We start from the raw sequence: 12,684 nt of genomic DNA on the forward strand, positions 1-12,684 counted from the left end.
AATGGAAATGCCAAGAGGATGCTTCACATTTATACATCTGGTGAAATATCTCTCATTGTTTTATCTATTTTAAAACTGATATCCAAAAATTCATCTGACTTTGAGGATATAGATAAAAGTTACTTGCCAAATTGCCAAAATCCTAAAGTATCCCTTTAAAGGTTTTCACTTTGGCCCAGAGTTCTTAGGGCTGGCACAATTACCGAATTGCAGTGTAACCGACAGTTATGTACCGTCATGAAAATAAAATAACCGTCATAACCGTTAAAATACAGGATATACTGTAACATGGACTCTTAACAACGTGATGAATCTTTGTCTTCAGTTGCCTAGGCAATTCCGCCCCATGGGGTGGTGCACAATTAGCCCTTCGTCGTCCGGGTTAGGGGAGGGTTTGGCCGGCAGGGATGTTGTTGTCCCATCACGCACTATTGACTCCTGTGGCGGGCTGGGCGCAATGCACGCTGACGCGGTTTCCAGGTGTAAGAGTTTTCTCTGACACATTGGTGCGGCTGGCTACCGGGTTAAGCGGGCATTGTGTCAAGAAGCAGTGTGGCTTGGCTGGGTTGTGTTTCGGAGGACACACGGCTCTCGACCTTCGCCTCTCCCGAGTCCGTATGGGTGTTGCAGCGATGGGACAAGACTGTAACTACCAATTGGGGAGAAAAGGGGGTAAATATATATATATATATATATATAAACATATATCAACAGAAAATAAATAAATATATATATATATATAAAAATAGATTTGGGCCAATAGCACAGCTACAGTCACCAACTGCTCTAGATAACATAAAAGCAGCCTAACCAGCTCTACTAGAAGGAGTAAAATGGTCAGAGTGAGGTGTTCTCTCATTTGTGTCTGGAGGTAGCTAGCAAGCTAGCCAACTTTAGCCAGTTAGCTTGGGTGCTTGACTGCCATTGTGAGGTCAGAATGCTCAGATCAAACCTACTCCTCGGCCAGATTGAAACGCTCTGAATTTACAAACTCCCAGAGCACACTCGGAGCGAAATTGCGAACATACGCATAGATCAATAGAACAGGCTTGGAACCTCTAACCCTGGCAAGTTGACTGGTAAACTAATGGGTACACTTGCAATGGCTGCCTGGTATTGTGATGCAATAATGCCCATGGTAATGTAGAATGTTCATTCAAATGATGTTAACTGATGTGGCTCATGCAATGGAATGTATTTTTTGTTATGTCGAATTGAGTTGAATTAAGAAATCAGAGCACATATTGATGGAAACTCTTCCTGCTTTTACTTCCTGATTTTAATTCCTGCTTTGCTCCTATGTGTACACTTGCACTGGCCGCCATTCCACTCATTATGGTATCATTGACTTGAGTGGGGACGCCCATTCTATTTCTATTGATGATATTTTTTGGCATTTTTTTGCCTATACTGTAGATATAGCCAATATCAGCAATGGTTCTGCTGCCTTCCAAACGCACTGCTGACCACACAAAGGCTCTTTATCAAGTGCCTAATTCCTCTTTCTCCGTTATTCTCTTCCTATACTACACAGATTCAATTCAAAGCCAGGGAAGCTGGAATTTGGAATGACAGTTATTGTGGCATGAAACAGCTATTTGTCTCACTCCTTGTCTTCTGTCTCACTCACTCCTTATTTTCTCTCTTTCTGCAGGGTGAGCAAGGAGCACACGGAAGCCCAGGGGCCAAAGGTTATCCTGGCAGGCAGGTGCAGTAAATCTAGTGTTGCAGTGTTGGTTTAGGGTCCACACACACCATACAGTACTTTTACAGAAAGGCTAAAAGCAGGGCTACACACACCAAACACACTCAGCCCATTTCATTGAGTGGTTAGAGAGTGGCACTGGTATTGGGATTGGGAATGGAAACAGTACAACCTGTTGAGACTTTTATAGGTGATTGAAATAAAGAGAGTCTTTGAAAGAGTGACACACAAGTGTAAGACTGTCGAGCACCTGTGTGCGGATTAGGGTTGCACATTTTTGGTTGCTTATTGGTGCCCCTGGACTAAAATAAAGTGCCAAAGGCTTTTACTTAGTAAGCAATGCCTTTACTGAAAAAGTAATGTAACTGCAAATTAAACTGTGATTAATGTAAGCTGCTCCCTCAATGCAAAAACTTTTTCATCAGTCTTTAGGAGCTGACACTGTGAGTTTCATTCAGCGCTGCCTCTTTTGAGAAAGTCATTTGAAAACATTTGATAAAGTCCCTCATTGCTGAGTAGTATGTGGGTTTCTCTGCACTGTAAAACATGCTTCCTCCCTACTCTCCAGAACGCACATTTGTAAAGCCGCCGACAAAAACGCGCAGCTGGGAAATAGCTCTCAGCTTGGCTTGTTCACAATGTTTATAATAGCTTAGAGTTCAGGCCTGGGTCTTTGTTCCTTTGGTGCTCTAACTCTGTCACTGTTGTAACTCCCCAGATAGACACACACTTCACACACATGGGCGGGCACTCACACACTCGCACACACTGTTGTAACTCCCTAGCTAGATACACACGCCAAACTGATGGATTAGGTTTTAGCACCCCCTTTCCATCTGTAGACTGTGAATCACTTGAGACAGTCTAAATAGAGTCCATGTTCATTAAGGTCTGCTCATCTTCGAGATTACATCGAGATTACATAATGGAGACTATCACTCCACTGATCTGCATGCTGGTAAATACATCTTGGAATTATTTAGCCAACACCAATTGTTGTCAATCAGTTATTATGGTGAAAGCACTCATCACAAAGTCCAATCCACTTACACTTTCATCTGTACATTTAAAGTGTTGTATGCATTGGGGAACGCATTATCTAAATGCATTGCTAATGTCATTTTTATGCCTTTTTTTCTGTAGGGTTTACCTGGACCTGTTGGAATTATGGGGCCTAAAGGAGTCCGGGTGAGTGGTCGACAAATGATCATGAACAAAGTAACACCTCTGTACTGTACTGTAAATGGTTCGTCCTTTTTTCAAGATATGTCTTGTGCGCTGTTTGTTCTGTTTAAGTGTTTTAGTGCAATCCATCTGATATGTTATCTCTTTGTAATCATGGAATGATATATACAGGATGAACCTACTTACTTAAAAGAGCCCTGTTTGTTTAGATTTTTTATCATGTTCTGTTTACTTACAGTATAAATACACTGCCTATACAGTCATCACTAGAAGATGTTGACTTCTCTCAATGGCCAAAGAGCATCACTGTCAGCCAAAGTGCCTGCATGCTCAACATATACATGTAACAGATTGACAGCAGGCCTGGGTTTAAGCATTCATTGTTTTCTTATAAATAATTTAGCTACACTTCATTGAGTCCCAAAAGTGCAGAACCCATCCATCTGATACCCTAGACAGGCTGGGTCATGGGTTCGATTCCCGCTGGTGTCACCCATATGTAAAATGTTTGCACACATGACTGTAAGTGGCTTTGGATAAAAGTGTCTGTGCTAAATGGCATATATTATCAAATGCTCAAAGTATTTGAACGAAAACAAATACTATTTGAACCCAGGTCAGATTGACAGTAAGGTGTATACAGACAAAGATAAACACCGTACAGTCAATTCCTCTGTTTTTACAGTAAAGTACACACCACTCTGAAGATGACTTTGTTCCAAATGTCTCTTGCCAATTGCTGTGTTAAATGAACTGTGAAAAGCATGTTATATGAATCAATAGAACCAGAGTGGTCACATAAAAATAGACATTATATAAATGTCATTTGTCCAAGACAGCCCTGTTAACTCACCACCCAGTTAGCACATAACGTTCTTAGAGCATGGCAAGAGCGCAGTTGTCCTATGGTTATTTTGCATACAATCTTCCCAGAACTTTCTGGACATGGTGAAGGATAGTTGCTTGGCTTTGGAACATTATTAACACATTTCAGGAACTTGACAAAAAAAAAATGTTATTTTCTTGTTATTTCATTACTTTAACAAAACGTTTCCTAAAAGTTCAAACATGGTTACATTTCATTTCAATGTTGGTAATGTTCTAGGAATGTTTTCCAACTAGTTTGTCATTGGGAATTCTCACTAATAGTTCAGTGTTAAGAAACAACGTTCTTCTGTGGGCATTTCAGTACTTCAGCATAATGTTTCCTACGGGTTTCCTCATGAGTCTGATTAAAGTAATGTTCTTAAATTGTTCAGAGAATTTTAAGAAACAACATTTTTCTGTGGGAATTTTAGTACAATGACAGAACTAGCGAATGGTGTTTCCTTCGTCACATTGGTGCAGCTGGCTTCCGGGTTAAGCGGGCGGGTGTTAAGAAGCACAGTTTTGCGGGTCATGTTTCAGAGGATGCATGATTCGACCTTCGCCTCTCCCGAACCCGTTGGGGAGTTGCAGTGATGAGATGAGATTGTAATTGGATATCACGAAAAAGGGGGTAAAATACCAAAAATGTACTCAAATTAACAGCTTTGAATGCATAAAATAAATATGGCATGCTAGCGCTCTCCTGGTGGCGCAGTGGATTAATTCCATGGAAAGAGAACAGATGTGTTCAAATCTCACTGATGCTGTGTCACAATAAATAAAAAAAATTGTTCACATGACTAATGCCTAAGGAAATTAACATCCATCTGTGCTTCCAAAAAGTTAACCCAAAACAAGCTAGTAGGGTTATTAAAAGTCTTAATGAAACATTGAGGAAGTTATTAAAAAAAACTAAAAATAACATATAACTTCCCTTCTCAGAGTGTTAATAAAACATCCCAGAGTAAAATGTTCTCAGAACCTCCATGTAACTTAACTTTTTCATTTATTCCAGAACAGTCAAAATGTTCAATTCTGTTCTCGCCTTCTTTCACTTCTGTTTTAAAAACGTTCAGTTTCCCGGTCAGAAAATGGCTTCATTCCCACAACCAATGTGAAACCAAAAACATATGTTCCCACTTCCAAGGAACCAAATGTGCTAGCTGGGTATGATTACAATTGAGTTTTCTGTGATGATGTTGTGTTGATGTTGGTACAACAAGACATTTCAAGTACTGTACAAGCAATTAGCAAGGAAATGCTTTCTGTTTAATACTGTCTTGAATCACTTGTTGCCTGAATGTAAAGTATTGTTGCTGATTTTGTTGTTGTTGCTTGTATAGCCAATCTGAATCACAACATGGTCCAGTTCATGTATTTTTCCCTTTAACATTTGTATCACTCATTGTTCTTCAGTTCCCCTGTGACTCCCCCTGCTCTCCCCTCTCTCCTACCTCTCCTCCCTCCATCTCTCTCACCCTCCATCCCTGAGCAGCCCCCTTGGCCCGGACTCATCAGAGATCCCTGACGTGAGGGTATGTGCCCTTGGACTACATCGTGGAAGGCAGCACCATGCAGTCCATGGGCATATACACTTGCCTCAAGGCTTGGTTCTTCATGAAGAGCCACCTGCCTGGAGCCAAAAGAAACTCCCAAAAATGACTAAAGTAACACTGATGGGATGATACCAAAGAAGAGATGTATAGCACTTCATTCTAATGTGTATTTTCTTTGTTCCTCATCCCTAATCCCTTTCAATCCATTCATCCTATCCCTTTCTTCACTTCTTTCCTATGCTCTAACTCGACCCTCTTTTCACCCCTCCCCCTTTCCCTTCCCTTCAATTCCACAACTCTCTTTGCAGGGTTTCATAGGAATCGCGGGGCTTTTTGGCCTTCCTGGACCTGATGGTGAGAGAGTAAGTAGTCCAGAATAACTCTTAATACAGTACTCAAAATAGGAATATGACAAAGACACTAAAAGCATTACATTCCAAGAAAGGTATGATTTCTACCTCTTGTAACTACTACTACTACTACTACTACTTCATGCATTAGCAATGCAAATAACACCCTACTGTACCTGTCTTAGTCCTATGGGGGGAAATGCACAATAGCTGAAAACCCTCCTATGGGCATTAGTTGTCAGTCAAGATTGTCAGGTGTGACTCTTAGTGAGTTTAAACGTTTGTGAAGTGAAGGTGCTTACACTGGAGGAAATGCTACCAGTAAGCACGCTCCACCAAACCACCAAGAGATGACTGGAGTAGCCCTAGGCCCTTCTCAAAATATTTGCACAGGATCAAGCTCTGGTGGAATTCCAGCCATCCCTACTGTTTGGGATAATAGTCAGGAGCTAATACTAAGGAGCTGGAGCAAGAGCTGCTTTGGATTAGCCTGACCAGAACTCATAGACTCATATTCCCAGAAGGACTCAGTCCAGTGGTGCAAAATTGTATAGTAGAGAGAGTCTCTACGTGTTTGATATTTGTATTGGTTTTAGTGGGCTATGTTTAAGAACCATTCCCAATCTACTTGTAAAATAAATATGAAATATTATTTACATTTTGTCTCCTCTTCTTGGTCTTTCTTCTCTTCTACCTTTCCTCATCTTCCTTCCTTCCTTCTTTCATCCCTATTTGTCTCTACCTCCTTAGGGTATTCCTGGTGATCGTGGCAAGAAGGGCAAGATGGGTAGGCCGGTAAAGTTTTCTCTCAAAATACCTTTTTATAACAATTCCAATACTTTGAAATCAACTGTTATTTTTTTCCATTCTCTGATACCTAGAAGTTGTAGGTCTAGGGTAGTTTAGTGGGCATGGCATGTCTATTATTCACAGGAAGTCTTGAGTGTGTATGGAGCCCCCTTGACTTTAGCCATACATCTGTGATTTATGTTGTGGTAACCTTCACACAACCAGAGGGGAAGATTTGTCTTTTCACTCTGGAGATGGCTGGCTACCCCTTGAGTCATAAGTCTGTATATTTCCATAGTCTATTCAGTATATAATTAGAAAATATAGGATGAGAGTTGGAAGGAGTACAGCTATGGCACCAATTGACACTATTGCCAAATATCCCAGTGATTATACACTGAACACAAATATAAACGCAACATGTAAAGTGTTGGACCCTAATTTAATGAGCTGAAATAAAAGATCCCACAAATTTTCTCTACGCACAAAAAGCCTATTTCTCTCAGATTTTGTGCACAAATTTGTTTACATCCCTGTTAGTGAACATTTCTCCTTTGCCAAGATAATCCATCCACCTGACAGGTGTAGCATATCAAGAAGCTGATTAAACAGCATGATCATTACACATGTGTACCTTGTGCTGGGGACAATAAAAGGTCACTCTAAAATGTGCAGTTTTGTCACGCAACACAATGCCTCAGATGTTTTGAGGGAGTGTACAATTGGCATGCTGACTGCAGGAATATCCACTAGAGATGAATGTTGAATGTTTAATGTTAATTTCTCTACACTAAGCCGCCTCCGAACATTGTTTTAGAGAATTTGGCAGTACGTCCAACCGGCCTCACAACCGCAGACCATGTGTAGCCACATCAGCCCAGTACCTCCACATCTGGCTTCTTCACCTGCGGGATCATCTGAGACCAGCCATCCGGACAGCTGATGAAACTGTGGGTTTGCACAACCAAAGAATTTCTGCAGAAATTGTCTCATAAATGGCATCTGCTTGCTCGTTGACCTCACCAGTCTTGACCTGACTTCAGTTTGACATCGTAACAGACTTCAGTGGGCAAATGCAAACCTTCAAAAGCCACTGGCAGGCTGGAGAAGTGTACCCTTCCCGGATAAATCCCGGTTTCAACTGTACCGTGCAGAAGGCAGACATCGTGCATGGTGCCAAGTGGGCAAGCGGTTTGCTGATGTCAACGTTGTGGACAGAGTGACCCATGATGGGGTTATGGTATGGGCAGGCATAAGCTACAGACAACAAACACAATTGCATTTTATTGCTGAAAATGTGAATGCACAGAGATACCTTGATGATATCCTGAGGCCCATTGTCATGACATTCATCCGTCACCATCACCTCATGTTTCAGCATGATAATACACTGCCCCAGGTCTCAAGCGTCTGTACACAATTCCTGGAAGCTGAAAATGTCCCAGTTCTTCCATGGCCTGCATACTCACCTGACATGTTACCATTGAGCATGTTTGGGATGCTCTGGATTGACGTGTACGACAGTGTGTTCCAGTTCCTGCCAAGATCCAGCAACTTCGCACAGCCTTTGAAGAGGAGTGGGACAACATTCCACAGGCCACAATCGACAGCCTGATCAACTCTATGCGAAGGAAATGTGTCACACTTCATGAGGCAAATGGTGGTCACATTAGATACTGACTGGTTTTCTGATCCATGCCCCTACTTTTTTTAAAGGTATGTGTTCCCAGTCATGTGAAATGTATAATTTAGGGCCTAACGAATTTATTTAAATTGACTGAATTCCTTATATGAACTGTAAACTCAGTAAAATCTTTGAAATTGTTGCATGTTGCGTTTATATTTTTGTTCAGTGTATGTAATTACATATGATTAACACCAAGTTCTACTTATTTATTTAATCATTTAATGTTGAACATTGATAACATTGAGATCTGAATGGCATTCATTCAAAGGGTAGTTCACAGAGCATATCTGTGTTTTGTATTTTGTTCATCTAAAGACTATTACAAAGTCCATTACATTGGAGCAATGTGGTGAAGGAACTTTTGGTTTTGGAATTCCAGAGCAGCTAGCCACAGACCAGGGAAGTATATTCATTGGCGCCTGCATGGGAATTTTCAATTCTCACATAAACATATTGAGTTGTGCTTACATGGAAAATCCTGATGTTCCTAATGACTTATATAATAAAGATATTTTTCCAAGCATAGCTTTACAATGGTACATGATGAAGTGGTTTATTAAACTGATGATGGTCATTGAACAAGAATTAAAGCTGGCAGAGAACAGCAATAGATGTTGAGGAGAGTGCTGCTTCAGCATTTGATGATGGCATCTCTGTGTGTTTGTCTCTGTGGTGCCATACCAGCCTTTCTCTTTCTGCTTCTCATCTTCAGTAGCTAGTTTTGCCTCTTTTACATTCAGTCCTCTGAACATCTTTTCACAGTAACTAGCGGAAGTTCAGTGGCACTTGCATATGACAGTTAATCAAATGTGGAATCAGATGCATTACCTTGCAGCAGAGGTCATACTGCCTACAATCTTTTAAGTAACATCTTTGAGTTAAAAACAATGCAAGAGCTGAGGAGGAGTCATATGTTTTTGTTTAAACTAGTACGCTCGTAGAAAAAAGAGTTCCAAACGATTCTTTGGCTGTCTCCATAAGAAAACGCTTTTTTAACCCTCTGTGGAAAGTATTTTACATAGAACCCTTCTACCTGGTACCAAAAAAATGGTTCTTTAAAGGGTTGTCCGATGGGGAAAGCTAAAGAACCCTTTTAAGCTCTTGATAGAGTGTACTATTGGAGTTTTGGAGAGAAGTGCTGTTTTCCACATTTTCGATGGCATCACATTGCAGCAATTACAAGCTTATTACTTTCCCCCAGATCTTTGACTAATGCTTTACTCAAGATTGCCTGCCACAGAAACATTTAGACCATACATCTGAATAATATCTCATGCAATAGAACTGCCTGTAAGATCTCCATAGCTTCATCTAATGTTACATTTTCCATCCCACTCTGTGGGGCTAGAAGACCTCTACTAATAGTGCCATTCATCATGCAGACAGTATATACTCTAACTACAGCGCTTGTCTATTGTGGTGGAGAAAGGTGAACACTGAAGCTGAAGCAGTAGCAGGTTGTTGTTGACCTTGGCAACGGGACAAGCGGCACACGTTGAGCGTGTGGCCTAGCAGAACCCTCAGCCTTCCAGAGCCTTAGTCTAACCTATTGGAGCATCACACCTCTTGTTCTCTGATTCTATAATGGAACAGTTGGAGCCAGGAGGAGGAAAGGGAAGAGCCCAGTCAGCAGATCCAGAGCCAGGCCAGTCAGCCCCCAGGCTGGTTAGGGCTCCTGTCAGCGAGGCTCAGCGCAGCATGGAGCCCTCCCAAACACTCAGCCATGGAATTTCATGCCACCGCACGCAGTCTACTAGGAATGAAGAGACCAAGGAGCTTGTTTGCAGGGTGCAGCTTGAATTGTTGCTTGCTTGTGGTTTTATTCTGCGAACCTCTATGAAGGGGATGGAGTTTGTTAACGGAGTGCTGACTTTGTGTTTTGAGAATGTAAATGTATACTGAACAAAAATATAAATGCAACAAGCAACCATTTTAAAGATTTTACTGAGCTACAGTTCGTATAAGGAACTATGTCAATTGAAATATGTGAATTAGGCCCTAATCTATGGATTTCACATGACTGGGAATACAGATATGCATCTGTTGGTCACAAATACCTTAAAAATAAGGTAGTGGTGTGGATCAGAAAACCAGTCAGTGTCTGATGTGATCATAATTTTCCTCATGCAGCACAACACATCTCATTCACATAGAGTTGATCAGGCTGTTGATTTTGGCCTGTGGAATGTTGTCCCACTCCTCTTCAAAGTTGCTAGATATTGGCGGGAACTGGAACACACTGTCGTACACGTCGATCCAGAGCATCCCAAACATACTCAATGGGTGACATGTCTGGTGAGTATGCAGGCCATGGAAGTGCTGGGACATTTTCAGCTTCCAGGAATTGTGTACAGATCCTTGAGACATGGGACTGTGCATTATCATGCTGAAACATGAGGTGATTGCGGCGGATGAAAGGCAAGACAATGGGCCTCAGGATCTCATCACGATATCTCTGTGCATTCAAATTGCCATTGATAAAATGCAATTGTGTTAGTGTCCATAGCTTATGCCTGCCAGTAACTCCACTGCAACCATGGGGCACTCTGTTCACAAAGTCAACATCAGCAAACCACTTGCCCACACAACGCCATACACGTGGTCTGAGGTTGTGAGGCCAGTTGGACGTACTGCCAAATTCTCTAAAATGACATTGGCTGTTGGCTTATGGTAGAGAAATGAACATTTAATTATCTGCCAACAGCTCTGGTGGACAATTGCATGCTCCCTCAAAACTTGAGACATCTGTGGCATTGTGTTGTGTGACAAAACTGCATTTTTAGAGTGGCCTTTTATTGTGCCCAGCACAAGATGCACCTGTGTAATTATCATGCTGTTTAATCAGCTTCTTGATATGCCACACCTGTCAGGTGGATGGATTTTCTTGGGAAAGAAGAAATGCTCACTCACAGAAATGGAAACAAATTTGTGCACAAAATTTGAGAGAAATTATCTTTTTGTGCATATGGAAATTTCGGGGTCTTTTATTTCAGCTCATGAAACATGGGACCAACACTTTACATGCTGTGTTCATATTATTGTTCAGTGTATTTTGTCAATATGTACAGTAACAAAACAGTGGGAAATGTGTTAATCATACATTAACAAACACCCACTATGAGTATATTTAGGATCATCATCACGGTGTTCTTATCTGCTTCCGTGTTGAACATAAAACACTATAGTGCACTTTATGGAATACTGTAGCTTTGTGGATAATAGCCACACCAATGTGATTAATAAGCCTAATATTCCAAGAACATTTTCTCACGGTCAACTCTGGGTTTGGGAAAATAATGGTATGTAATGGTTGGCCATGTCAATTATGGTCTAGTACATTCTATTTCTATTACTGCTATTTGGTTGCCTGCTGCGTTGCAGACTGTTGTGTTTCTATGTGTCTTCCACGGTGTGTAACAGCTCTGTGCTGTACAGAGTGATAACATGTCTGTTCTCTCCTCTCTCTGTGTTTGTCTACTCAGGGGTTTCCCGGGGACTTTGGCGAGCGGGGACCACCAGGACCAGACGGAAACCCAGTAAGTGAAACAACAGGTCTCCTCCCCCTGTCCCCTTGAACACCCTTGTCCATCACTCCAGACCTGGGTTCAAAAAACAGCCTATATTGTTTCTTTCAAATACTTAAGCTGCACTTGGTAGAGTCTGCCTGGCACAATGGACCAACTGGAATAGTCCCAAAAGTGAAATGACTGCCCATCTGGCACTTCAGGCAGGCTCAATCAAAGAGAAAACAAATGCTATTTTAGGTTCAGCATGTCTTTTTGAAGGTTTCTCTTGTTGTTTTTATACAGTCATAGGTCTACTTGATTTAATACCTTTGTTTGGATTCAATGATTAGCAAAAACAATAGAAACTATCTATTTACAGAATTTGAATGACTGATTTGCATAATTTCAGTACAGCAGTTAAGAGTGCTTGATCACTTCATGGGTGCACTGAAGTAGTGAAACTGCACACCATGGCTGTTTGCTTCCAGGCAGTCCTTAACTCAACACACACACGCACACACACACACACACACACACACACACACACACACACACACACACACACACACACACACACACACACACACACACACACACACACACACACACACACACAAAATGTGTATGGGGAAAGACATGCTAAACATAAGTCACACTTGATGAATTGAAAATATGTAGACCTCGCACTGCATTTGATCTTACTTGTTTCTTTCTGGAAGTAAGACCTGAAGATTTTCTACTCCTGAGTCCTGAGCGGATAATGATTCCAGTCTGAGACTTTGTTACATAGTTAGTTATTAAGTGTTACCGTTAGCTACATAGTTATATGCCACAAGCCAATTCACTGTTCGGTCTTTGATCATTTATACCACAGCCCTCCACACCATGAAGGAGCTCTGGACTTAAAAAAAAGAGTTTTTTTTATTTCACCTTTATTTAACCAGGTAGGCCAGTTGAGAACAAGTTCTCATTTACAACTGCGACCTGGCCAGGATTAAGCAAAGCAGTGCGACAAAAACAACAACACAGAGTTACACAT

At 41.3% G+C, this 12,684-nt stretch overlaps 1 protein-coding gene across 1 annotated transcript in view; it reads left to right on the plus strand.

Annotated features, from left to right (window-relative positions):
• Positions 1-12,684, plus strand: part of col27a1b (collagen, type XXVII, alpha 1b) — a 138,445-nt gene that overhangs the window by 57,464 nt on the left and 68,297 nt on the right. Inside the window, exons 9-13 of the mRNA XM_021606572.2 lie at positions 1,655-1,708; positions 2,849-2,893; positions 5,622-5,675; positions 6,414-6,458; positions 11,622-11,675. Of these exons, the coding sequence (XP_021462247.2) occupies positions 1,655-1,708; positions 2,849-2,893; positions 5,622-5,675; positions 6,414-6,458; positions 11,622-11,675 (252 nt within the window). The remainder of the gene's footprint in view (positions 1-1,654; positions 1,709-2,848; positions 2,894-5,621; positions 5,676-6,413; positions 6,459-11,621; positions 11,676-12,684) is intronic.

Source organism: Oncorhynchus mykiss, chromosome 6 (assembly GCF_013265735.2).
Source record: "Oncorhynchus mykiss isolate Arlee chromosome 6, USDA_OmykA_1.1, whole genome shotgun sequence".
NCBI classification, from domain to species: Eukaryota; Metazoa; Chordata; class Actinopteri; order Salmoniformes; family Salmonidae; genus Oncorhynchus; species Oncorhynchus mykiss.